This window comes from Salvia splendens, unplaced genomic scaffold (assembly GCF_004379255.2).
Source record: "Salvia splendens isolate huo1 unplaced genomic scaffold, SspV2 ctg1120, whole genome shotgun sequence".
NCBI lineage: Eukaryota > Viridiplantae > Streptophyta > Magnoliopsida > Lamiales > Lamiaceae > Salvia > Salvia splendens.
Genome location: NW_024598668.1, coordinates 49,229 through 73,159, shown reverse-complemented (window position 1 = coordinate 73,159; position 23,931 = coordinate 49,229). Strand labels below are relative to the sequence as shown.

At 38.6% G+C, this 23,931-nt stretch overlaps 1 protein-coding gene across 1 annotated transcript; it reads left to right on the top strand.

Moving 5' to 3' along the window:
- The first annotated feature begins 1,917 nt into the window (after positions 1 to 1,917).
- Positions 1,918 to 8,888, top strand: LOC121788701 (lecithin-cholesterol acyltransferase-like 4). Its single transcript, XM_042187323.1, has 11 exons — positions 1,918 to 2,423; positions 3,028 to 3,119; positions 3,245 to 3,363; positions 3,466 to 3,601; positions 3,744 to 3,795; positions 3,944 to 4,044; positions 6,600 to 6,782; positions 7,292 to 7,449; positions 7,538 to 7,592; positions 8,116 to 8,169; positions 8,298 to 8,888. Exons 1-11 carry the CDS (start codon positions 2,174 to 2,176, stop codon positions 8,706 to 8,708), a joined length of 1,611 nt encoding a protein of 536 aa, XP_042043257.1. The 5' UTR covers positions 1,918 to 2,173; the 3' UTR covers positions 8,709 to 8,888.
- Positions 8,889 to 23,931: the final 15,043 nt, after the last annotated feature.

Sequence of the window (23,931 nt, the reverse complement as noted above, 5' to 3'; positions counted from 1 at the left end):
ATACATGAAAACGACAGCAGCAGCAGTAGCTATTAGGGTTTTTTTTGGCGAAACTCTGCAAAATTATTACAGCTATTTAAACTGAATCATGGCCTGTCTGAAAACCCTTCTTCTTCATTTGAAAAATACTAATAATAATAATAATTTTAAAGAAGAAAAAAAATGGAAGCTTTTGGAGAGGACCACAGATTAAATATTTTATTACAGCTATTTTATACTATACATCTACATTTACGCGTGATAACAACTTTACTTAATTCAACGTCTCAACTACACTTCGCCTTAACTACTATCACCTAATATGTTTCACTTCTCACCCCTAAAATTCTAAGAATTCATACCCGAGATATTTGAATATTTTCACTTCTGTAAATTTTCAATTCTATTCATTTATTTTCTTATCAAAGAAAACAAAAAAAAGTGGACTTCCTCGAGTGAGGGATGGATAAAATGTGAGCATATTCTTGAAATATAACAAGAATTTTAATTAATTAATTATCTATATACATGAACCTTACCCTTTCAACGATACTCCATAATAACTAGGTGATTGCATGTATGACAATGAAAGCATAAGTGAACACAAATATATATGTACAATAATAGTAATTAATTTGTGAATTGAAATAGACAACAACTCTAGCCATAATATTGTCATGTTCTTGAGCGACATTTGGCACGGTTGATTTTAACTTTACAGTTGACGACATTGAAGCCATGAATATAAATAAATAATAGAGCTATAGCCATGGCTACTACATAGCATCTAATCAAAAGAAATTAATTATTAGAAATAATATATAGAGTGCACGAATTTTCATTAAAAGGATAGGTTAGTTGGTTGGAGAGAATATAAACGGCGCATGCTTTATCTCTCACATGGCTTATGTTGTTAATTATGTGGTTTCCTCATACATTTCAAGAGCTAATGTATATGATTATAAATCCTTCCATTCATTAATATCAATCTTATCAAATTTAATACTCCTTTATAAATGAGAAGTTATATTTGTTAGATATATAGTTTTTTATTCTTGATTTTGTTTTTTTTTTGCTCTTGGATCTCTCCAATTTTTGCAGTCATGTTTTCTTTGTTAACTAACACAAATAAGAGAGGGACAAAGGTGACAGTGGCATGCATAATTATGGACCACAGCGTGGGTTTAGTTTGTAATTTAGTTTAAAAGTTGAAGCGTTCATGTGATTAAGGTTGTTTTTTTGTGAATAAAGCTGATGACTATTTATGTGGATAACCTTTTTTTAACATATGTAATGAATTAAGGTTCTTGTTTTTGCCTTTTTTTTTGGGTCCCTTTTTTGTCTCTACCAGTATTTTTTCCGATATCCATTTGCTTTTATTTCTTTCTTTTCTTTTCTTTTCTTTTCTTTTCTTTCTCTACTTTTATTTTTTTTCCTTTTCTTTCTTTTGCCTTTCTTGGTAGGATTAATAGTGCACAATTTTGCATGTGAAATAGGCTTTTATTTATGTGATAATGTGTCAAGTGGGCCTATTCTTGATAGGCCCGATAGCAGCTCACAAGCCCACTGAATTTGGGCCAACAAGGGTACATGAACAGCCATTTGATCCCGGCCTTATTGGGTAGAATGCCTTCCGCTGTCGGTTATCAACCCACCCTGAGTACTGAAAAAATTACTACTTCTACCAAAGAAGGATTCATAAGTTCTATTCATAAGTCCTGCCCCAATTAAAACCAAAATTTGTGATTTTTTTGGGGACAATTTAGCCATTATTTTACTAATTAAGATACTTATCCCTTACAGAATGTGAAAAGATACGGGCCTAATTTAATCTTATAATTTATCCATGAATAAGCATAATTTAATCCGGATGATCAAGGCTTAAGTAAAGAGGCACGTGGGAGTCCACAATTGGTAAAATAATTGAAGTGTGTGACGCAAACGTGTATGATTGAATTGATTCATCACACAATCTTATCCTCGCTTCCAATTCTTCTCCGCCACCGTTGACCACCACCACCTACCCGATCTTCTGCGATTCTCCTCAATCCATCTACAATATCAATCAAAACCTAAAATTCAACCGATTACCTACACTAATCATCGCTTACTAACTCGAGTTTAGCTCCTTAATTACTATTTTTGCGGCGAGGGTTTAAATCAGGCTGTCGATTCGATTGGATTCGATCCGTGGATGGCGGTGTTGTTGGAGGACATTGTGAAGTCGGTGGAGCATCTGCTGAAGCTCATCAGCAAGACCAGCCAGGAACAGACCTATGTGGACCCCACGCTCGATCCGGTCCTGCTCGTGCCCGGGATCGCCGGTTCCATTCTCAACGCCGTTGACAGCAAAACGGGTCGGACCGAGCGGGTCTGGGTCCGGATTCTCGGAGCTGATCACGAGTTCCGGGATAAGCTCTGGTCCCGCTTCGATCCTGCTTCGGGTCAGTTCTAATTCTATATTGTTTGTGTTTCTAATTTAGGGCTTTTATAGAATTTTGTGGTGTGAGGTGTTTTATGTTGCCTGAAGTGGAGCAAGGTTATGGTTTTACGCTAATTTGCTTGTAAATTGATTGGGTTTCTGGGAGTTGCTTGTGTCTTTTATCTTCTTTGGGTTGTTGCAGTATTAGCATTCCATCCAGCTTAGTTTTGGATGAGTACACGTTTAGGATTATGGATCATATGAACTTGGTATAATTACAGTTCTATACATAAATTCTGTAGAATCTGAAAGCAGTTTCCTTTGATAAGATAATCAAATTGTGGCTTAAATATATATGACGGTGATATGCTTTGGTTTCATGAAGAAGATGGAGTGCTAAATTTTGAAAAATAGTTTCCCATAATATTAATAAGGAATGGATACATAAACCGTCCTTTGAGTTTGCCATTCCGACTTAGGTGTTCTAGTTTGAAGATTGAAAAAGAGAGACCAATTGATTTGGGACATAAAATGCCAATTTCTCTTACGTAACCTTGCACTGGAAGCATTTTTCCCAATGAGGATTGAGGACATCTCAAGGTGTTCTGACAGAATGATTGAAACAGGTAAGACAGAGTGCTTAGATCCTGACACGCACATTGAGATTCCCCAAGATAGATATGGCCTTTATGCAATTGACATGCTGGACCCTGACATGGTAAGTTTTGCTCCTTGATTCTGGTCATTTGGCGGATTGCATTTTAGTGTTCAGTGCGAAGGAGCCTGCAGTTCTTCACTTTTACTGCATGCTGCAATGAACAATTGTTGTGGATTGTTTTGCAGATTATTGGCAGTGAGTGTGTCTATTATTTTCATGACATGATAGTTGAGTTTATCAAATGGGGTTACAAAGAGGGTACGACACTCTTTGGGTTTGGATATGATTTCCGCCAAAGCAACAGGTAACTGTTGCATCCTTTGAGAAAAAGAAGTGGCCTATCGTGGCCCTTGATATACTTAAGTGTATTCTTATGTGATCAATTTATGGTTCTGCTTCTTTCTAGACTTCAGGAAACACTGGATCGCCTTGCAGCAAAGCTGGAGTCAGTTTACACAGCTTCTGGAGGAAGAAAAATAAACATAATAAGTCATTCTATGGGTGGTCTTCTGACAAAATGTTTTATGAGTCTGCATCCTGATGTAATACTCTCACTCTATCTAAATCACTTATTCAACTTTGCTTCCACCTTATCCTGTTTTCTGTTCTTTCTGATAGTGTTTCAACTTCAAGTTCCTCTTTGTTGTAGAATATGAATCTAATGTTATTTGCATTGTTTTTCAGATATTTGAGAAGTATGTCAAAAGCTGGATTGCTATAGCAGCACCATTTCAAGGTATATTAGTGGCTGGGCTAAGATTTTCTGTGGCCTGCAACCCATTCAATTTTCATCAACTTTCTCAATGAGCTAGCTCCAAACCATAGAAAAATCATGTTGAATCCCTCGTCAGCCTCAAAGTTCACAACTTTCTGGATTTTTACAGGTGCACCTGGATATATAACATCCACGTTTTTAAACGGAGCATCATTTGTTGAAGGATGGGAACAGAATTTTTTTATTTCAAAATGGAGCATGCAGCAATTGGTATGAACTTATTACTATGTACATAACCTTCACTGTTGGAGCATGCGACTATATTTGTAACAGTTTTTTTTCTTACTCTTATTTTTTGATAACTGAACAGAAATTTTAAAAGTTACTCCCTCCGTCCCACTTTAGGAGTCTCGGTTTACCATTTTTGGGTGTCCCACTTTAGGAGTCCCGGTTGGAATATTCTATAAATGGTATTAGGCCCCACGTAACACTAACCTTTTTCCACTCACATTTTATTATAAAACTAATATAAAAAAGTAGGACCCACATTCCACTATCTTTTTTCACCAACTTTCTTTTACATTTCTTAAAATCCGTGCCGAACTCAACTGGGACACTTTCCTAAAGTAGGACGGAGGGAGTATTAAGGGCATTAGCAATGGGGCGCCCTAAGGCGCGCCCTAAGGCGCGCCCTATGGCGCGCCACGTCAGCAGTTTTATCCTCCTACCTCCTCACCTGCAGTGGGGCGCCCTAAGACGCGCCCTAAGGCGCGCCCTATGGCGCGCCACATCATCATTTTTTTAATATTTATTACAAAACTCATACGAATTTAACAAAATTAATACATTAAAATACGAATTTCAAAAACTTCATTTCATTGAATAAAAATTAATACATTACAATGCGAATTAAAAAAACGCGAACTCAACAACGGCGGTTGCGAGCCCACACTTCTTCGATCATGTCGTTCATGAGCTGCGCATGATCCTGTTGGTTGCGCATTGAGGCCTGTCTAGATAGAACCTCGTTGAAGCCTAACGGTAACCCTCTATCGGGTGGCTCGGTCGACGCGCCGGCCAAACTAGATGCACGATCATCTTCATTCCAATCGGTGATGCTTCCGCCTTCATTCTCGACTATCATGTTGTGCATGATTATGCACGCATATATGACATCGGCGATGACATCCTTGAACCAGAAACGAGCCGGCCCTTTCACAATTGCCCACCGTGATTGGAGCACGCCGAATGTCCGCTCGACATCCTTCCTCGCCGACTCCTGCTTTTGCGCAAATAAAACCCTCTTCTCACCAATTGGGCAGCTAACCGTCTTCACAAAAACAGGCCACCGTGGATAGATGCCATCGGCCAAGTAGTACCCCATATGGTATTGGCGTCTGTTGGCAGTGAACTCGATGGCCGGGCCGTTGCCATTACATTGATCGGTGAAGAGGGTGGACGAGTTGAGGACGTTAATGTCGTTGTTCGACCCGGCTACGCCGAAGTAAGCATGCCAGATCCATAGCCGATGGTCAGCGACGGCTTCGAGGACCATCGTCGGGTGGCTGCCCTTGTATCCACTTGTGAACTGGCCTCTCCACGCCGTCGGACAATTCTTCCACTGCCAGTGCATACAGTCGATGCTCCCGAGCATCCCAGGAAACCCGTGCGCCGTCTCGTGCATCTGCATCAGACCCTGGCAATCAGTGGCAGTCGGCTTGCGCAAATATGTGTCGCCATAAGCCTCTACTATCCCCCGGCAAAAGCGCTTCAGACAATCGCGGCCTGTAGAATCCCCGCAGTGGAGGTACTCGTCGAAAAGGTCCGCCGTGGTGCCATAGGCCAACTGACGGAGTGCAACCGTGCACTTTTGCAATGGTGTAAGGCCGGGTTTGCCGATGCCGTCCTCCCGAAACGTGAAGAATTCATCACGTGAAGACAATGTCCGAACAATGCTGAGAAACAGGTACCGCGACATTCTAAATCGGCGCCGAAAAACAGCCGGGCCCCATCGCGGTTGATCGGCAAAGTAGTCTTCAACCAGACGTGTGTGAGCTTCCGCGTGGTCGCGTCGGATATACGACCTATGTCGAATAGGTCTATGGACTTGCTCAGAGGCCGCTGCCGCTGCCGCCTGGCGCTGCATCAACGCATAGCAATGCGTCATCGCCGTTTCAACGACTGCATTTAATGCTATATCTATGCTATTACTGGACTCATCAGAGGAACTAGAACTATTGGTGTCGTCGCCGGGATTCATATTGGTTGGATTTGTGAGAGAGAATATGTAGAGGTATGCACAAATGAATGACAAACGCTCTTTAAATAGAAAACCAAACCGCGTGCCATCGTCCGCGACCTATCGTCCGTGTACGCCACAATGGGGAGGACGATGGCGCGGACGATGCCTATCGTCCGCGGCCATCGTCCGTGTACGCCACAATGGGGAGGACGATGGCGCGGACGATAGGCATCGGGCGCGCCATCCTCCGCGCCCTTAGTATCGGCCGCGACGATCGTCCGCGACCTATCGTCCGTATCCGCAATGGGCGCGGACGATCGATGGCGCGGACGATGCGCGCCATCGGGCGTGCCATCGTCCGCCCATTGCGGATGGCCTAAAGTTGAGGCCAGACTTTAGAAATTATCATGTGAACTATTTATCCCACTGCTTGATAGCTGTGTCGTAGGCATGGCTTGAGCTAAGGAAAGTAACTTATGCCATTTTCTTATTCATTGATGTGAACCATGACCTTTACTATGATATTATTTCACAGTTCTCTTGTATTATATGGATATTAACTTTTTTTACCTCTCTGTTTCAGCTGCTTGAGTGTCCGTCAATATACGAATTGATGGCTTGTTTAGATTATAAATGGGAACATGTTCCTCTTCTTGAAATTTGGAAAAAGAGATGTGATAGTGATGGGAATTCCACCACTGTGCTAGAAACTTACCCGCCTGTTGAAGCTATACCAATCTTTATGGAAGCTCTTTCAACGAACCAGGTAAGCCACAAATTTGATGCAGATGTAGTAATATATGATGCTTCAATTTTTTTTTCCAGAGAATTGTTCTTTTGTTTGAGTTTTGCAAACACAAAATAATACTTATATAATTAGAATATATGTCATATGTGCTTTTTTTTGGATGGATAAATGAATATAAATTTAAAGGTCGCGCCCTTGATGACTCGAACCAGAGACCTTTGGCATCAGGCATGACCTCTCTACCACATGGCCAAGTCACACGCAAACGTAATATGTGCTTTCTGCTTATATATGAAGTTGATCAAATGCAAATGTCACTTCAGATTTAGCATTTAATTTGTGGAGTATATTGTAAGCTTATTCTTTATGATCTTTAGATACTTTACAGAAAAAGAAAAGAATGGAAGTGTTTTAGCTGGCATTGGTGAAGTAAATGTGCACATTAATATATACATGGAGGTTGCATTTCTATTATTTTCTTCTGTTTTTAAGAATGACTTCTGCATTCGACGATGGCTTCTCCGCAGATCTGCTACAGTGGTGTTGATATGGATATGCCCTTCAATCTTGAAATTTTGAAGTGGGCTAATGAGACGCGCAAGTTGTTAAGCTCAGCGAAGCTCCCTGAACAAATTAAATTCTACAATATTTATGGCTCAAATTATGACACACCGCATTGTGTTTGGTAATCAAAATCATATTCATAACTATGCATGTCTCATATACAATGCATGTTACTTTTGACCATATCCTGACCAGGCAATATGTTGCAGTTATGGAAGTAACGAGGCCCCAGTCACTGATTTGCAAGAGTTGCCTACACTCCAGGTAGAATCTTAGATGAACAATGTTCATAATTTCATATTCATGGAGAGTGTTTGGTGCATCTCTTCCCAAAAATAAATAAAATTCATACACAAATTCAGTTATCTATCTATCTATCTATCTATCTATATATATATATATGGCTTTGATCTATGCAAAACTGGATTTAAATACAGAAACGCAGAACAATATCATAATTAGGGCACTTTTAGGTCATAATTAGGTAATTTGTAGGTCATGCTAACAAAGCATGACCTAAAACGATCTTAGCATGACATTAAATCCAAATATTATAATATGACCTAAAATTACTTAATTATGACCTTCCGTGTTTTTGGTTAATTATTGACCATTAGATCATCTAATCCTAGGGCTGAGATTTGGTCTGCATTTCTGGATTTAAACACATACTTATTTTGATCATCTCCCTATATATATATATATATATATATATATATATATATATATATATATTATGATAGTGATTTTAAGAGTTGCTTAACATTAATTTTTTCGATTCTTACAGGCCAGGTACATATATGTTGATGGTGATGGAACTGTTCCGCTGGAATCTGCTAAAGTAAGTTGTCTCAATTCTTCGCTTGTAAGGTTTGGTTATGCAATTTGTCATTGGATATATACTCTTGGAATTGGAGCGTCCCTGCGGGTATATAAAATCTTATTTGTATTATTATTCTGTTGGTATAGGCTGATGGACTTCATGCAGTAGCACGGGTTGGGGTCCCAGGCGATCACAGGGGCATTCTCTGCGAACGTCAAGTGTTCAGAATCCTGAAGCACTGGTTGCGGGCTGACCACGATCCTTTCTACAACCCTGTAAATGACTATGTAATCCTACCTACTGCTTTTGAAATGGAAACCACCAAAACAAAGGGCATGGAAGTGGCCTCTCTCAAAGAGGAGTGGGAAATTGTTGGGGATGACGATGAAGACTGCACAATGGAGAAAGAGCCTCTGGTGGGTTCGATCACCGTGGCTCGAACGAGTGGCTATATGTCTGTCCAGGAGGAAGCTCATGCTACTGTTACAATTCAGTCACAAAAGGATGGTAAGAAGCATGTGGAGTTCAGTGCTGTATCTATCTCTGCAAGTGCATAGATAATTATATCCCTGTGTAAATAAAGCTTCTCATGCAACATTGAAACATTGTTTTATTATTAACATTTTATGTAAATATTGTGTATATACGTTACTATTGGACATGTATTGTATAATAATGCTACAAAACCTTTGATCTTTGTATCTTATAATAAATATAGTTAATACATTCGGAGTCAATTTAAGAATATGAAAATGTATTAACAAGAATATGTGATATGGAGCCATGTAGATTGGGATTTATTAACCCAAGATTTATACCATTTTTAGTGATCGATCTAATAACTGTAACACAAAATACATAAGGAAAAGAAGGATAGAGTGGATCTAAGTCTTCAGATAAGAAATGAAGAATGTGAATTTGATATTAACTAAATGTATTGATGAAGAAGAAACATTCCAAGGAAATTCACATAATAATGGTCGTCCTTATAGCACATCTGGTAACAACCAAAGCCAGGCGCCTGGTCGGTCGGCCTCACATTCGACCATATTATAATGGCGTTGACGTAGTGGTATGAGTGAAGCTCTCGTAGCAATGGGCCCACATATTTCATCTACATACAAATAAACAGTCGGTAGCATAAATTTTATTTACATGCATGATGAGACAGAAAGTAAAGTTACCGTCTAAGGCATTGCTTGGGTAGCAACATCGAACTGAGTGATCTATATCGAGAGTGCAGTAGCGTGAAGCATGTCGATGGAAGCCCTCTGGCTCCACAGAATCGAAATGGCCCTCGAGGCCAATCCCTAGAGGACCATTGTAGCCGCCATTCCTGGGCTCATACATACCTCCAGGGGATAGCGGGGCTTTGGAGGGAGCAACCCTCGATGAAGTTGAATTGATTGAGGAAATGGGATATGGATGAGTTTGAAAACGTCAGTCCCATTGTTGGTGACACATTAACCAGCCACAGCGGTTGGTACTTGGGTCTAGGTTCGTCCCATAAGATATTGTGTCCCCGAACTGTGATGTTGTTCTTCTCTGCGAACTCCAACATCGCATCTGGGAATGTGTAGTTCTCCAACCCTTGCTCCACTTCAGTAAACCGCCTAAAAGTTAATTAATATTGAAAATTGTGAGTGTGAGAAGAATCTTGAACAATCATAAAAGTATGTCACAAGGATTTACCATTTGAGCTCGTTTTCGAAAACACAAGCCCTTTCCCAAATTAGCAGTTTCATATAAATAATGAATGAGAAAGATACATAGAAAGAGCGAGGGTATAAAGAGTAAAGATCAGGAGACCGTTCCAAGTGGTGGTCATTGTGTGCTGCAATTCCGTTTATGTTACACAAGCATCCGAACTTCAATTATTCAACAACAAATTTTTATAGCACTTAATGAATCCAACATGTATTCAGCATCTCAACCTCATCAGCTTATCTTTCATGTTTGCATTTACATGCTAGTTTATATATACATATATAGCTCTATAAGTACCTTTCACTTTAAAATCTATACATACAGATTCCACACACATGTGTTTGTATGCATGTGTGTATGTCTAAGAGCATCTCCAACAAGGAAGGGTAAATAAAAGAGATATATCATCTAAATACCTCTTCAAAAAGTGAAATATACCCTTCCAAAAAAGAAACATATTTCAAAGGAAAAAGGTATATGGAAAAGTAAATGATTTTTTAAACATAAAATAATAGTACAAAATGCATTAAAAAAACATAAAGTGTGATACCTTCTCAAATACCTTTTCCCTTAGAGAATGGTTTTTCATTAAAAGAAGGCAAATATGGTAGTTATAAAATTTTACCTCTCCATCAATGGCAAATATGGTAGTTATAAAATTTTACCTCTCCATTGATGGAGAGGTAAAGATACATCTTCAAAATGGGAAAAAGGTATAATACATTCTCAAATACCTCTCCGCTTGGAGAATGATTTTTCATGAAAAAAGGTAAATATGGTAGTTATATAACTTTACCTCTCCATTTACCTATCCCCTTGAAGATGCTCTAAGAGAGAATGATGACGTGGAGGAAACTTGGGGCCTGAATCCGGGCCGGGGTTGTGGATGCTTGATACGATCATATCCATATCCCAATTATTTAGTTGCATATTTGATTTACCATATCTTTTCCATATTTGTTTAGATATTTGTTTCTTGTTCATTAAGTTAGTAGCATTATAAATATGAGTTATTGTTATCACTTTATTCATTCAATCAATTAATGAAATCAGTATTTCGTCCAACTTGGCTTGAGTATCAAGTATAATTTTCGTTCCTTATTTGCTGCTCATCGGAGAACGTCCGAGAACCGGCAAATCGTGAGCCTTCCTTCGAGCCTGTCGAAGGATTGATCATCCTATCCGTCCGAGAAGATCGCCATCCGGTCACGTTACGGAGGACGTCCGTAACAACTGGTGCTTTCATCCCGTACTCATCCTCCATCTTCGTTCATCTATATTTCCCAAAAAAAAAAAAAAAAAAAAATAATAAAATAAATAAATAAATTCAGCCACAGCACTACCACTCATGCCGTCAACATACCATGGCCCATCTACGTCGGAACGGCCGACGAGGGAAGCGACGCCGGCGCTGCATATAGGCCAGCCGCGTCGTCCCGACCAATCAGGGAAGGCTTCGGTCGACCCAATCACATTAGGGTTTGCCAAATTAAATGCACGCCTCGACAGTATGGATCGACGGGTGGACATATTGGAGTCGCGTATGAACACGAACGACTGGCGACTAGGGAAGCTTCGACCGCCACAACGGCCTGATCCGGAACCACCGTACGGTCTTCCTGAGCGTGGCGGCGCTGATTGGGACAAGCAGCATCGACGTTACACCCAGCCTACGTACCGGCGGCCACAACACCACCAGTCGGATAGGTACCCACCGCCGCCTCCGTATCAGCCGGATAGGCGCCGGCCGTACCACCTCCACCAAACTCGTTATCCACTGCCCGAACACTATCAACCCTTCGACTATGGAGAGGTCATTACTCACACGCATTCGCCAACACGAGACGGCGACGGGGAGCTGTGTGATTCAGAGGACCCCATATTAGATGCAGAGCTTTGTGATTCAGAGAACTCCATATTAGAGGCAGTAGCAAAGAAACTCATGGATCGTGGCTTGCCTAGTGAGAATTGGGGATCTAGGGAAGGTGATGTAGACGGGGTGAAACTCCCTCCGGAGTTCGTTGGGAATAGGCCGGTGGCACGGCCAGTAGCGTTGCTGGAAGAACGCGTTAGTTGGCGCGAGGGCCGACCAGAGAAGCAATGCCTGGTGCAGTGGGAAGATGATGCGTTCACGCCAACGTGGGAGCCGGTTGAGGCGATTGGTAGGCAGTTCCCGGAGGTTCGCCTTGTGGACAAGGCGATTTTTAACGGAGGGGGGGTTGATACGAGACCCCCGACACTTGACGCAACAGCGGAGCCGCATGCCGAGCTGGAGCATGCCGAGCTGGATCATGCCGAGCTGGAGCATGCCGAGCTGGAGCGTGCCGAGCTGGAGGCGACAACAACCGAGCAGCATGCCGAGCTGGAGGCGACAACAGCCGAGCATCATGCCGAGCTGAAGGTGACAACAGCCGAGCAGCTCGACGCAGCGCTTCCGGAGCCGAGCAGCACGACGCAGCCGAGCAGCACGACGCAATGCGTGAATGACCGAAGTGAAGAATTGATTGTGTCGAAGAGATCCTTGAGGCCGAGAGACAAGCTCAAAGCGCCGAACAAGTTCAAGAACGTCCAACAAGTTCCATCTTTTGATGAAATTGACCCTCCTTGCAGCCCCGACGACGACAGCGGAGAGGAGAGTGGATTGATAGATGTACTACCTCCACCAGCTATGATCTCTCCGCCGTGCAGCCCCTATATCAGCGGAGAGGAAGAAACATTGTTAGATGGCGACGAGGAGGTTGATTCCGTAGAGGAAGTGCCGAAGGTCATCGCCTCATTCCCTGTTGTTCAAGTGCAATCCAAATCTATTGTTGAGAATTGTTGGGGCAAGAAAGGAGATAATGCTTACGCCGGTTTGTGCATAATTGTTGGTGTCTATGTGGATTGGAATGTAGGTGAGGTTACAAGTATGATTCATCGATCAACCTCGCTCGATACCGATGCAAGGTTGATCCCTCCGCGCAATGACACGTCATGTTTGAGCATTCTTGGAAGCGTTGGCAAGCTTTTTGTGTTGGCATGGAATTTTTCTGACCACATGGGGTCTCCTTTGTTGATTTTTGCCAAAGGTGATAAAGGGAGATATTTAGTTGTTCGATATGTGTTTGATCCAGGAGGAGATGTCTCGCCAAAGTCGGCTTTCAACTCTCTCTATTGCTTCGTGGTTCCCACCTTGAGGACAAGGTGGATTTCAACCGTGGGGGAGTTGATACGATCATATCCATATCCCAATTATTTAGTTGCATATTTGATTTACCATATCTTTTCCATATTTGTTTAGATATTTGTTTCTTGTTCATTAAGTTAGTAGCATTATAAATATGAGTTATTGTTATCACTTTATTCATTCAATCAATTAATGAAATCAGTATTTCGTCCAACTTGGCTTGAGTATCAAGTATAATTTTCGTTCCTTATTTGCTGCTCATCGGAGAACGTCCGAGAACCGGCAAATCGTGAGCCTTCCTTCGAGCCTGTCGAAGGATTGATCATCCTATCCGTCCGAGAAGATCGCCATCCGGTCACGTTACGGAGGACGTCCGTAACAATGCTCTAATGATATCTAGCTCCGTTGATCTTGTGGTTGCATGTATTCCCCCTATCCGAACGAGATGTCACATGGAAGAAGCTTACAAATGCTTTATTCATTTTTTATTAGGAACATTTTGTTACTTTCAAAATTTTTAAATTGCACAAATCACCGTACAACAATAAATTTTGCAAATAATCATCCCAAAATAGAACAAAAGTAACAACTTTGGTTGTCAAATTGAGTTCCACTTTATTAACTTAGAGTTGTCAAATTGGAGAATGTAAGAAAAGAGAGAGCAGGGATTCGCGTGATTTTGTGGGAGGAAAGGAGAGTAGGCGTGATTTTCTTTTTCTTTTTTTTAGGGAGATTGGTTTATCTCAGAAAGATTAACTATTGAATGATAAATATTTTTATTTATTTTTTTCTTCCTTATAGTATAACTAGGGATGTCAATGTAACCCGAACCCGCGGGCAGGCCCGAATAACCCGATAAAAATACAGGGTTAGGGTTGTAATTTCGCAGCCCGAATTTAAAATCGGGCCATTCGGGCTGACCCGTTCGGGTTGTCGGGTTAGGCGGGCTGACCCGTTCGGGTTACGGGTCGGCCCATCGGGTTGAAGGCTTCTGCACAGCGAGCAGTTTTTGTAACGGTCATAACTTTCTCTACAAAGCTCCGATTGAGGCGTGCAATATATCCACGCGAAGCTCTTTCGAAGACGAAGAGAATGATATATATTAGAGGTTTATCAGACTTCAAAATCGCGAGAAACATTGACTCAAACAAGGCTGCTGCACATCCTCATATTTTGTGTACATTTTCTAATCAATTTTCTATCATTTCTCAACAAACATATAAACATACCAAAATATAGAAATATAATCAAAATCATCCGAGACAACTCTCTAAAACCATGCAAAATCCAAATACGTCAACCGACTATATAAGATCACGAAAAAAATCACCATGTGGTTCATGGATTCATAAATACTCGTATATAAAAGCTTTCTTTTAGTATATTTCAAATATAATAGTGCAAAGTGTTTTGACGCCGCTTCGTCATTGAATTATGCGTACTTTGATGATTCTTAAAACAAAGATAAATTATTATTTGATTTATTTACAGCTGGAATAAATTAAATTTGACCAATCATAATTCAAGAAAACTTAGAGTTACTCCAATTAGCTAGCATCTTGATAATTCACTCTTTAACAATTCAAAATATTTTTGTTACATCTACGATGCACCTCTCACGTTATGAAAATTTTATTTAATTTTCTACGAATTGATTTATGTTTGAATTTTGAAACAAAGTGTTGATTTATGTTTTAAATACATAAACATAATATTGATAGATATTTTGTAAATAATTATGTAATGAATAAGTTATTTAAATTTAAATAACTTAATCTTTTTTAAAAATACTAAAGAAAATTAAAAATATGTATATCATTGTTGAATGATTAATTAAAAATATGTATATAATTAAAGAAAATTTAAAATACGTATTATTTTTTGAAAATATTAAAAGAATTAAAAATACGCATTGGCCCGAATAACCCGGTGGGTTAGCCCGAAACCCGAAGGGTTAGGGTTAGGGTCGAACTTTTATAACCCGAAAAAATCATAACCCGAATAGCCCGTACCCGAATGGCCCGACAACCCGAACGGATTGGCCCGAACCCGAGCGGGTTGGCCCGATTGACATCCCTAAGTATAACCAAAGAATTTATACATATTTATAATATGTAAGGTAAAAAAATCGTAGAAAAATAAATTAAATCCTAACAAACTAAATTAAATATAATCCTATCAAGTTGTGAAAACAAATAATAAAATAACATAAAAGATTTAGATTTATACAAAAAATTTAGATGAAGTAGAATTGGTGTGCAATAGGTGTGCGCAAATTGGGTAAATGGGTACTGGATCGGGTGAAATAGAATTGTTACTACAACAGGTGTAGCGGTGGATCGATACGGTACCATACCGAGAATGTCATACATTATACCGTAAAAATCACGGTATGACAAAATATCATATCGATATCATATCGAATATTCGGTATATCGCAACCTGGTATACCGAAAATTCGGTATGGTTAATTTTTTATATCTTTACCTTACTGTTATTGCAGTATACCATAATACCATTATGAAAAAAAAAATCTATTTTATACACAAAATATTTAAAAGTAGGATTTTTGAATATTTTTTATTTTTAATTCTATTTTATATATAAATATATTAAATCTAACGTAATGCATATATAATATTTCAACATATACCGATTTTTCGGTATGCACTGAGGATTCGGTATACCTCTGTATACCGAATACTCCCTCCGTCCCTCAAATATTGTCTCACTTTGACCCGACACGAGTTTTAAGAAATGTAATGAAAAGTGAGTTGAAAAAGTCAGTGGAACGTGTGTCATACCTTTATATATTAGTTTTATAATAAAGAGGGAACATCTTTTATGGTTCACGAACTTTGTCAAAGTATCATTTGAGGTCCGTGAACTTTGAAATATCATTTGAGGTCCGTCAACTATGGGTTAATATCAATCAAAGTACTTTTTTACTATTTCCATGTTTTTCTGGACAGAAAATACCCTCAATACCTTAAAGAGTACATATTTTTAATAAACTTATCACATACTCATATTTTTTATAATATCTTTGCTATATATTTTTGACGAATTTTCTAAATATACTTTGACCTTCAGTATTATCACTTAATTTTATGACATGCAAGAAAAGTTTCTTCTAACTTTTTATAGTAAAGAATTTTAAAATATTTTTGAGGTATGGATACTTGTAAAAATATTGTCACGGTCAATAGACGATACTTGAATATTGATATACACTGAGGTATTGACAGTCATTTTCAAATCTCGGAGACCATAATGGGATACGATGAGTTAGAAACAAAGACAGGGAACATGTTCCCTACTCCTAATGGTTTTCTGTTTTTCATAATTGTATAGAATTTTTTGTATTCGTCATTCATATTTATGAATCGTTCATTAGAATCAGCATTCTCTATATAAATCTGGCGGGATCAAGAAACTATCAAAAAGTTTGTTTAAAACTTTTAGTTCTTATCAATATTCAAGTATCTTCCATTGACTATGACATTAATTTTTACGAGTATCCATACCTCAAAAATATTTAAAATTCTTTAATTATAAAAAATTGAAGAATGAACTTTTCTTGCATGTCACAAAATTAAGTGAAAATATTGAAGGTCAAATTATATTTAGAAAATTAGTCAAAAATATATAGTAAGATATTTATAAAAAATATGAGTATGTGATAAGTTTATTAAAAATATGTACCCTTGCAAAAGTGGGGTATGATGAATAGAATGTAGATGTCAATAATAGGTTGCCAATAATATAATCAAAATGAACAGTGAGGTAGAAAAGTTTCATGTATCCCCAGATGATAACAGGAAGACCTGAGATGGTTGGTTACAAATGGATTTGAGAAAGAATAGGAAAAACAAACAATTGCAATTGGCTCGACAACACTGTGATAGGATATCATATCAACGAAATTTTTAGAGTTTATAAGCAATTCAGGGTAACTAACTAATAAAGAGGGCAACAAGAGGAAACTAGTCAAAGGAGAAGCAATGTGTCAGCTTTAACATGGAGCTTGCAGATAAGCTCAAATCAAGAGACAATAGTCATATTTGAATTCAGAAGATGAGAGTACTCATGTAAAACAAAGAGCTTGTCAATATGTATGAAAACACAAAGGGTCAAATTAAAAGGTTTAAGGTCTCACCAGATGGCTGCTCCAATATAGTAAGACTGAAAATGATTGGGCTCAAGTGGATTTGTGAAAGAAGAATAACAAAGAACTACCCTTTTGGGTTAACAACATCGTGATACTATATCATGTTAATGAATTCACAAAGTTTATAACCAAATCACGGAAATTAACTAGTAGAGAATGCAACCAGAGCAAACTAGTTTGGAAAGAGAGCAAATTACTTTAGACTTGAAGTCGCTAAATAGCTCAAAGCATGATGGAATAATTATAGTGGGATTAAGAAGATGTGACTATTCTTTATAAATTAATGAGTGTCAACAAGCACATTTGAAAACACTAAAGGTCTACTAATGATCTTTGAAGAATATATTATCATTGAAGAGACAATAGTTAAGGGAAACATGTTCATTCTGAAGGCTATAAATAAAGCAACTCCTAGTATTGGAGTTTGGTGGCAAGAATTCAGAGAGTCAAAGTATTACTTTTATACAGAACGAGTAAAGAAGGACCGTAGTCACTGGAGGTTATCAGAAAACAAGAGGGAGCAAGCTCAAAACTGAAAGTGATTCACAACCTTAACATAGAAGAGGGAAAATAATGGCACATTACCTTGCAAAAGAAGTCATTTAATATCTTAATTCAACAAAAAATATTTTGATCAGGGGAGTGCGAGAAAATGGGATTCATGGGAATCCAAGTAAGCGTTGCTGATGAATCTTATTGGTTAACTACAATGGTGATACTCCCTTGTTTAATTCTTCATAGAGAATGGTGACTAAGTTATGAGAAACTTTGGCCACAAGCTATTTTCACTTTACGATCACGTCAGATGACCATACGTGGGGATTACGACTCTTTGGTACTCTCGGTTCGTCGGAACGCCCATCCTCATAACACGTCGTTTCTGGTTACTTATATGGTAGAGCTAGGTTCTTTGTTTACATTGTAATCATATTCTCTTGCTATGTATGTGTACATCGCTTAGTTGGATCAAAGGTATGATCCTTTGGAGTGATTGGATTGTCAAGAAAGACAATGGCTAACCCAGATTATTCATGTCATTGGGACGTAGAAAATGGCATCTAACCCCTACCATATTTCTAGAACATCGTTTTGTTCTATGTTAGATTGTTTTTCTCGTGACTAAGTTTCTTTCTTATAGCGTCCTTTTCTTTCGTCGCTCGGGAAAATGAGAAATGTCCATACTGTACTTCTAAGTTCGAGTTCATATTGTGTATTAGAAGGAACGCATAACTAAGTATTATAAGTTCTTAGAAATTTTGATTTCCTCATACTAGCAACATGATTCAATGACTAACTCAAAAAGAGATGTCATTTCACCAATTGGTACCAGACTCTTATACTTTCATATTTCAGTACATTTTTCCATTTAGGAAAGTTACTTCTTTTATTCATACATTCACAGTTTTTAGCCAAGAAAAGACATACTAACTCTTTCTTTAAGCACGCTACCAAATCAAGAAACATCAACTCTTTCTTTAAACTTAGTGTTTTCATCTGTTCACTCAAATTAACTGCATGAGTTATTTCTTCATTTCAAACATTTAAACATCTTGACTTTCTTTTGAAAAAAAGAATAAGTTACCTTTTTCCTCATTAAGCGCGATTGGTGGGAGTGCTAAGAGCATTTTCATCGATTAGACAGTCTAGTGGAACAAGGCTAGACCAAGATTTTCAAAGAAGACTCTCGGGTTCAGAGCGAGAAAAAATGCTCTGATACCACTCTGTTACGACCGCACTTGCTAAGGATAGCATAGTCGGGGAACCGTGACTAGGGGTGGGGTTATAAGAAGCAGGAAAAGAATTAAGGGAAAATAAAATCAAACATTGGTTGCGAAACATAACTAATCAAGTGCTGATACATAGAAGAAAAGATACTCGATCATGAAAACTCGAGTAATTGTTTGTAAAATTTCAAAATATCAGAGTTTTGAACAAAATAGACCTGAGTCTTTTAATATGCACAACGGAAGTAAATGAACGCGGTTCCATCTATGAAGACATGAACCTCCGAGAGTCAAAATCTGACTGAATTAAATGTCTTGTCTCAATAGCACTTCCCCCACCACTTCGCTGCTCAACCTGCACATTTAGAAATACATGCAGGGCTGAGTACAAAAGTACTCAGTGAACACTTTGCCGAAAAATACAAATATACATTTGAAAATATTGTCAAGCCATCATCACAGTAACACTCAGGGGTGTTATTTGAAAAGGCCCGAGCTTACAAAAATATTCACATTGGACTGCAGTCCCTTTTTCATGTACTTAGCCATATCTGATCACATTGTGCCGTTGAGATGGTGTTCTCACACGGTCACCTTCCCTGCCTAACATGTCAGAGGTATCCTTGTGCCGGGAAGGTGGCCACCTTCCACGGTCACCTCCTCTGTCGTTCACGGTCAGAGGTTCCAAGTAGGGACACCACCCTACCAGGACTCAAAATTGAATCGATTCACATATATCATCGTTCATAATTCACTTGGTCGTAGCCAACAGATATGCATCATACACAAAAACATTTATGGCTAGACAACATCATTAAAATCACGAACATGTGTTCTTTTTTTCATAAAATACGATTTGTATTTTAGTATAAGAAAGCTCACCTTGATCACTTAGTTTTCCTTACTTGAATCTTTCGTTCCGACTTTACTTGTGAACGTACCATTTTGAAAATATCACAATAGGAAAAATACTAATTTAGTTTTAAACTAATATAATTAAATAAGAACGAAAATCTCAAGGTTTAAACTAATCTATTATTATTGTTATTATTATTATTATTATTACTTATTATTATTATTAAGAAAATTCCAAAAACCTACACTATTTATTACTACTTCGTTTGCTAGTTCGGTTCCAACTAAAATTGGTGTTCTATACTTTACTAATTATTCTTAAAATAAATAAAATAATTTGGGTCACAACTAATTATTTTAGCTTACTTAACCGTTTTATTCTTAGGCCCAAAATAATTAAATTCGAAATGGACCTCAAAATCACTATGCATTGCAGCCCCAAAATAATTAGAAGTAGTTGGGCTCGAATTTGTGGTTGCATAGCCCAATTAGTTAAATTAAGGGTCCCAAACCACTTAATTCATTAGCCCAAAATAAGAAATCCTAAGTTAAAACCTAAGTCTTCTTCTTCCTCCCTCATTCAACAAAATGCACAGCCTCTCTCCACTCCCTCTCTCGCCGCCGCCTTTCCGCCGCCCGGCCAGCGCCGCCGCTCCGGCGGCGCTCCTCTCTTCCTCTCTACCTCATCTCCCTCTTTTCTCTTCTCTCAGCCTCACGCCGTCGCGCCGCCACCGCCGCTGCGGATCCGCCGTCATCGCGGGTCCGCCTCAGCCGCCGTCGCCGAGAACCTCCCCTCCAGCCGCCGACGCTGTTCCCGACAGGTAGGTGGTCGGAAGTTCGTTTCTCCATCCCCTCTCTTTTATTTTATATATATATATATATATATATATATAAAGATTATATTTTAAATACATTTTTTTAATAATACTTTGTTAATTACATTCCAAAATTTCCAGATTCAAGGAATGAAAGCAGTGGCTTTCGGAGCGTGGGTTGTCAATTGTCGGCGACGGAGAGCCGAGCTTGCTTCCGTAAGTCCGGCAGATGCATCTTCTAAGATAAGTTCCTATTATTAATTGAGAAACTGCCATTTTATGCTTAGATGTGTCATAGCAACTAGGTTCTTGATTAGCTATGTTCTTCAAGACTAAGTTTGCCTACATGTACGGTTTTAATATGTTGATAAGTGAGTTGTGGTACTTACTTTTGTTTGATTGTGAAGGAGAGTTGTTGAATTTTGTGCTTTCGTGTGATTGTGCAGCTGAATTTGTTTCCTCCTCTTGCTTCAGCTTGTTGTGAGATTATGTGGGGTTTGTGAAGGGATTATGTGGGTTTTGTGAAGGTGATGTTATATTGTGAAAGAAAATGGGTAAATATATTGATTTATAAAAGATGGCAGACGTATTGCATAGAATAATTACCATATGTGTCAGAGGATGAGCATTGTTTTTCCACACTTCATTAATGCAGTATTCATTATTTCTATTACTAATCAAGACAACATTTAATGTTGGCATGACAATGGTCCTTCTCGGATAAGCTAAAAAAATATTAATTATTTGAGTATTTTGCTTACTTAATCATTTAATTTGGTGTAGGTATAATCGGTTCAAGTTCGTGGCTGTCCACGTTGAAGTACCTGATCTTCTTAGAACACATGATGTATAGATTAAATTTTGTTGGACTTTTGTTGGATGTATCGGACATTAAAATTTTGATTTTGGGATCTTATTTATTTAAATTTATTATATTCATATAGGTGTAATATATTTACGTGTTCTATTTACTTTCCTATCGTCAAACAACAACAACAATAATCTATCGTAGCTCGGATTTAATCGCCTAAAAGTTACTTATATAGATAATCAAGCTAATAATATCGTTTCTAATAATATCGGCTTAGCGGGTCGTTACATTCTACCCCTCTTAAAAGAAATTTCGTCCCGAAATTTAGGAAGTGTTTAGACAAAAAGCTTAGGATATTTCTCCTTCATTTTCTCTTCTAGTTCCCACGCTGTCTCTTCATGTCCGTGGTTTTTTTTTTGCTTTTGCTGCAGTGATCAATGTCTTGCCTCCCATGAGGGTCTCACGCGAGGAAATATAGAGTTGATCTAACCGTGTTAACTTTGATAGGAACTGAATTTGGGATTCCAAGAGAAATATTCGAATCGTTCTTGCTTTGTGTAGGCTCCAAGGTAGCCATGAAAATAAAATGATTATAATTATTTCAATTACGTGAGTGTTTGGTTCACCACAAACTCTCACCAGTAGCTTGCAACAAAGGTTTTCATGAAGTGCAAAGACTAGGCTCAATTGGGCTCATTATGCTCACTCTCAGAAAAGAAAAGACACAACTTCAAAGGGCTTAAGCTATACCCATAGAGCTTGGGAATTTTATTGTGGGAAGAACTTGACAGATGGAATAAATTGTGAATGTGAGGGTATGATGAATAGAATGTTTATGTCAATAATAGGTTGCCAATAATATAATCAAAATGAACAGTGAAGTAGAAAAGTTTCAAGTATCCCCAGATGATAACAGGAAGACCTGAGATGGTTGGTTACAAATGGATTTGAAAAGAATCGGAAAAATAAACAATTGCAATTTGCTCAACAACACTGTGATAGATGATCATATCAACCAATTTTTTTTTTTAGAGTTTATAAGCAATTCAGGGAAACTAACTAATAAAGAGGGCATCAAGAGGAAACTAGCCAAGGGAGAAGCAATGTGCCAGCTTTAACACGGAGATTGCAGATAAGTGATAAGTCGCATTCTAGGCCTTGGTTACTGGTCAGTATAAGGTGCTTTATTGGATAATATCTGCAAAATAGTTGTTAAAGTGTGCAGGTTGAAGTACTAAATCAGGAGGGAAGGTTCAGAAGGAATTCGAGTGAAAAAGCTGCGAAGAGTGTGCAAACTGGTCAGTATGAGCAGAAAATACGCAAACTGGTCAGGATGGATGCTACAGAACTGGACACGAGAAGGAAGGACTTGCTTGGAATAATCACCTATCTAAAGAAGGGCAAAATTGTCATTCCACATGAAGAGAAAGCCCTAGAAATTAGGGCAAGCCACCCTATAAATAGGAGCTGAACATAAAGAAAACGGGAGAAATTTTTACACCACTTTACTTAGGACTTATCATTACTTTTGAGGAGAATAGCTCCACTAGCTTTTAGTTCCATCTAAATCCAGCAGCCTGACTTGAAGATTCCGGCCACCTGCCGGCCAGGAGCATCATGCCTGATTCATTCCAGCCGCCGTAGTTCCAGAAATTCCTCCAGTTTCAGTTTCCGATGAGCCAAACAATCTTTTACTTGCTTTGTTTTTAAGATTTCTTAGTTTAAGTACTTGTTTTTGCTTGCCTTTGATTTGGATTCCAGTAGCTACTTAGTTAGAATATCTTTTGGGTGATAATCTTGAATGCAATGAAGTTTATTGTGGTTTTATTTTGTGTTTCAGCTTGCTTATTATTTCTTTCTGCCAAGTAGCTAGATCTGGTAGTTTTACGTTGATTTCCGTGGTTTAAGTGCTTGAATCTGCTTTGCTTAGTTAGATCTAGGTTTTCTTGGAGTGTTTACAAGTTTTAATCGAGTTAAGTTTCAAAAAAATGCATGGGAATCGTTTCTGCTTGCTTCTGTCACCTTGTCTCGCTGACCAGTTTGCGTAGATCTCAGTTTTCTTAGCTTTCGTTCTCGATTTCAAGTTAAATATTGCATTTACGAATTTTCAAGCTTGATCATTCATCAATGGAGTTTTTTAGATCTTGTTGTTTAGCTTGGTGAAGAAGATAATGTCACAATCAAAGAATGGGACCACTTGTGTTGCTTTTGTTGCTTTTTGCTTTTGTACTTGCACTTTTTCAGCTTTTCTGCACACCCAGGAGGCAGTCTGCCAGCATGTCCTTTGATTCTGTTTACCTTTTGTCTAGTCATTTTTAGTAAGTTTTGTCTAGTAGATTCTCACATACACACTCGTACCCTAATTTACACACGCACTTTAATTTCTCTTAGCACGCAGCATTTAGAGCCCACCCTGACCTACTGGTCAGGAGGGGTATAGGTTCCATTTCATTTTCCGACTAGGTAAAACTCAACCCCAAAAAAGCGTGGTAGCTAACCAACCGCTCCCAGAATGTCATCGCAAGTGTATC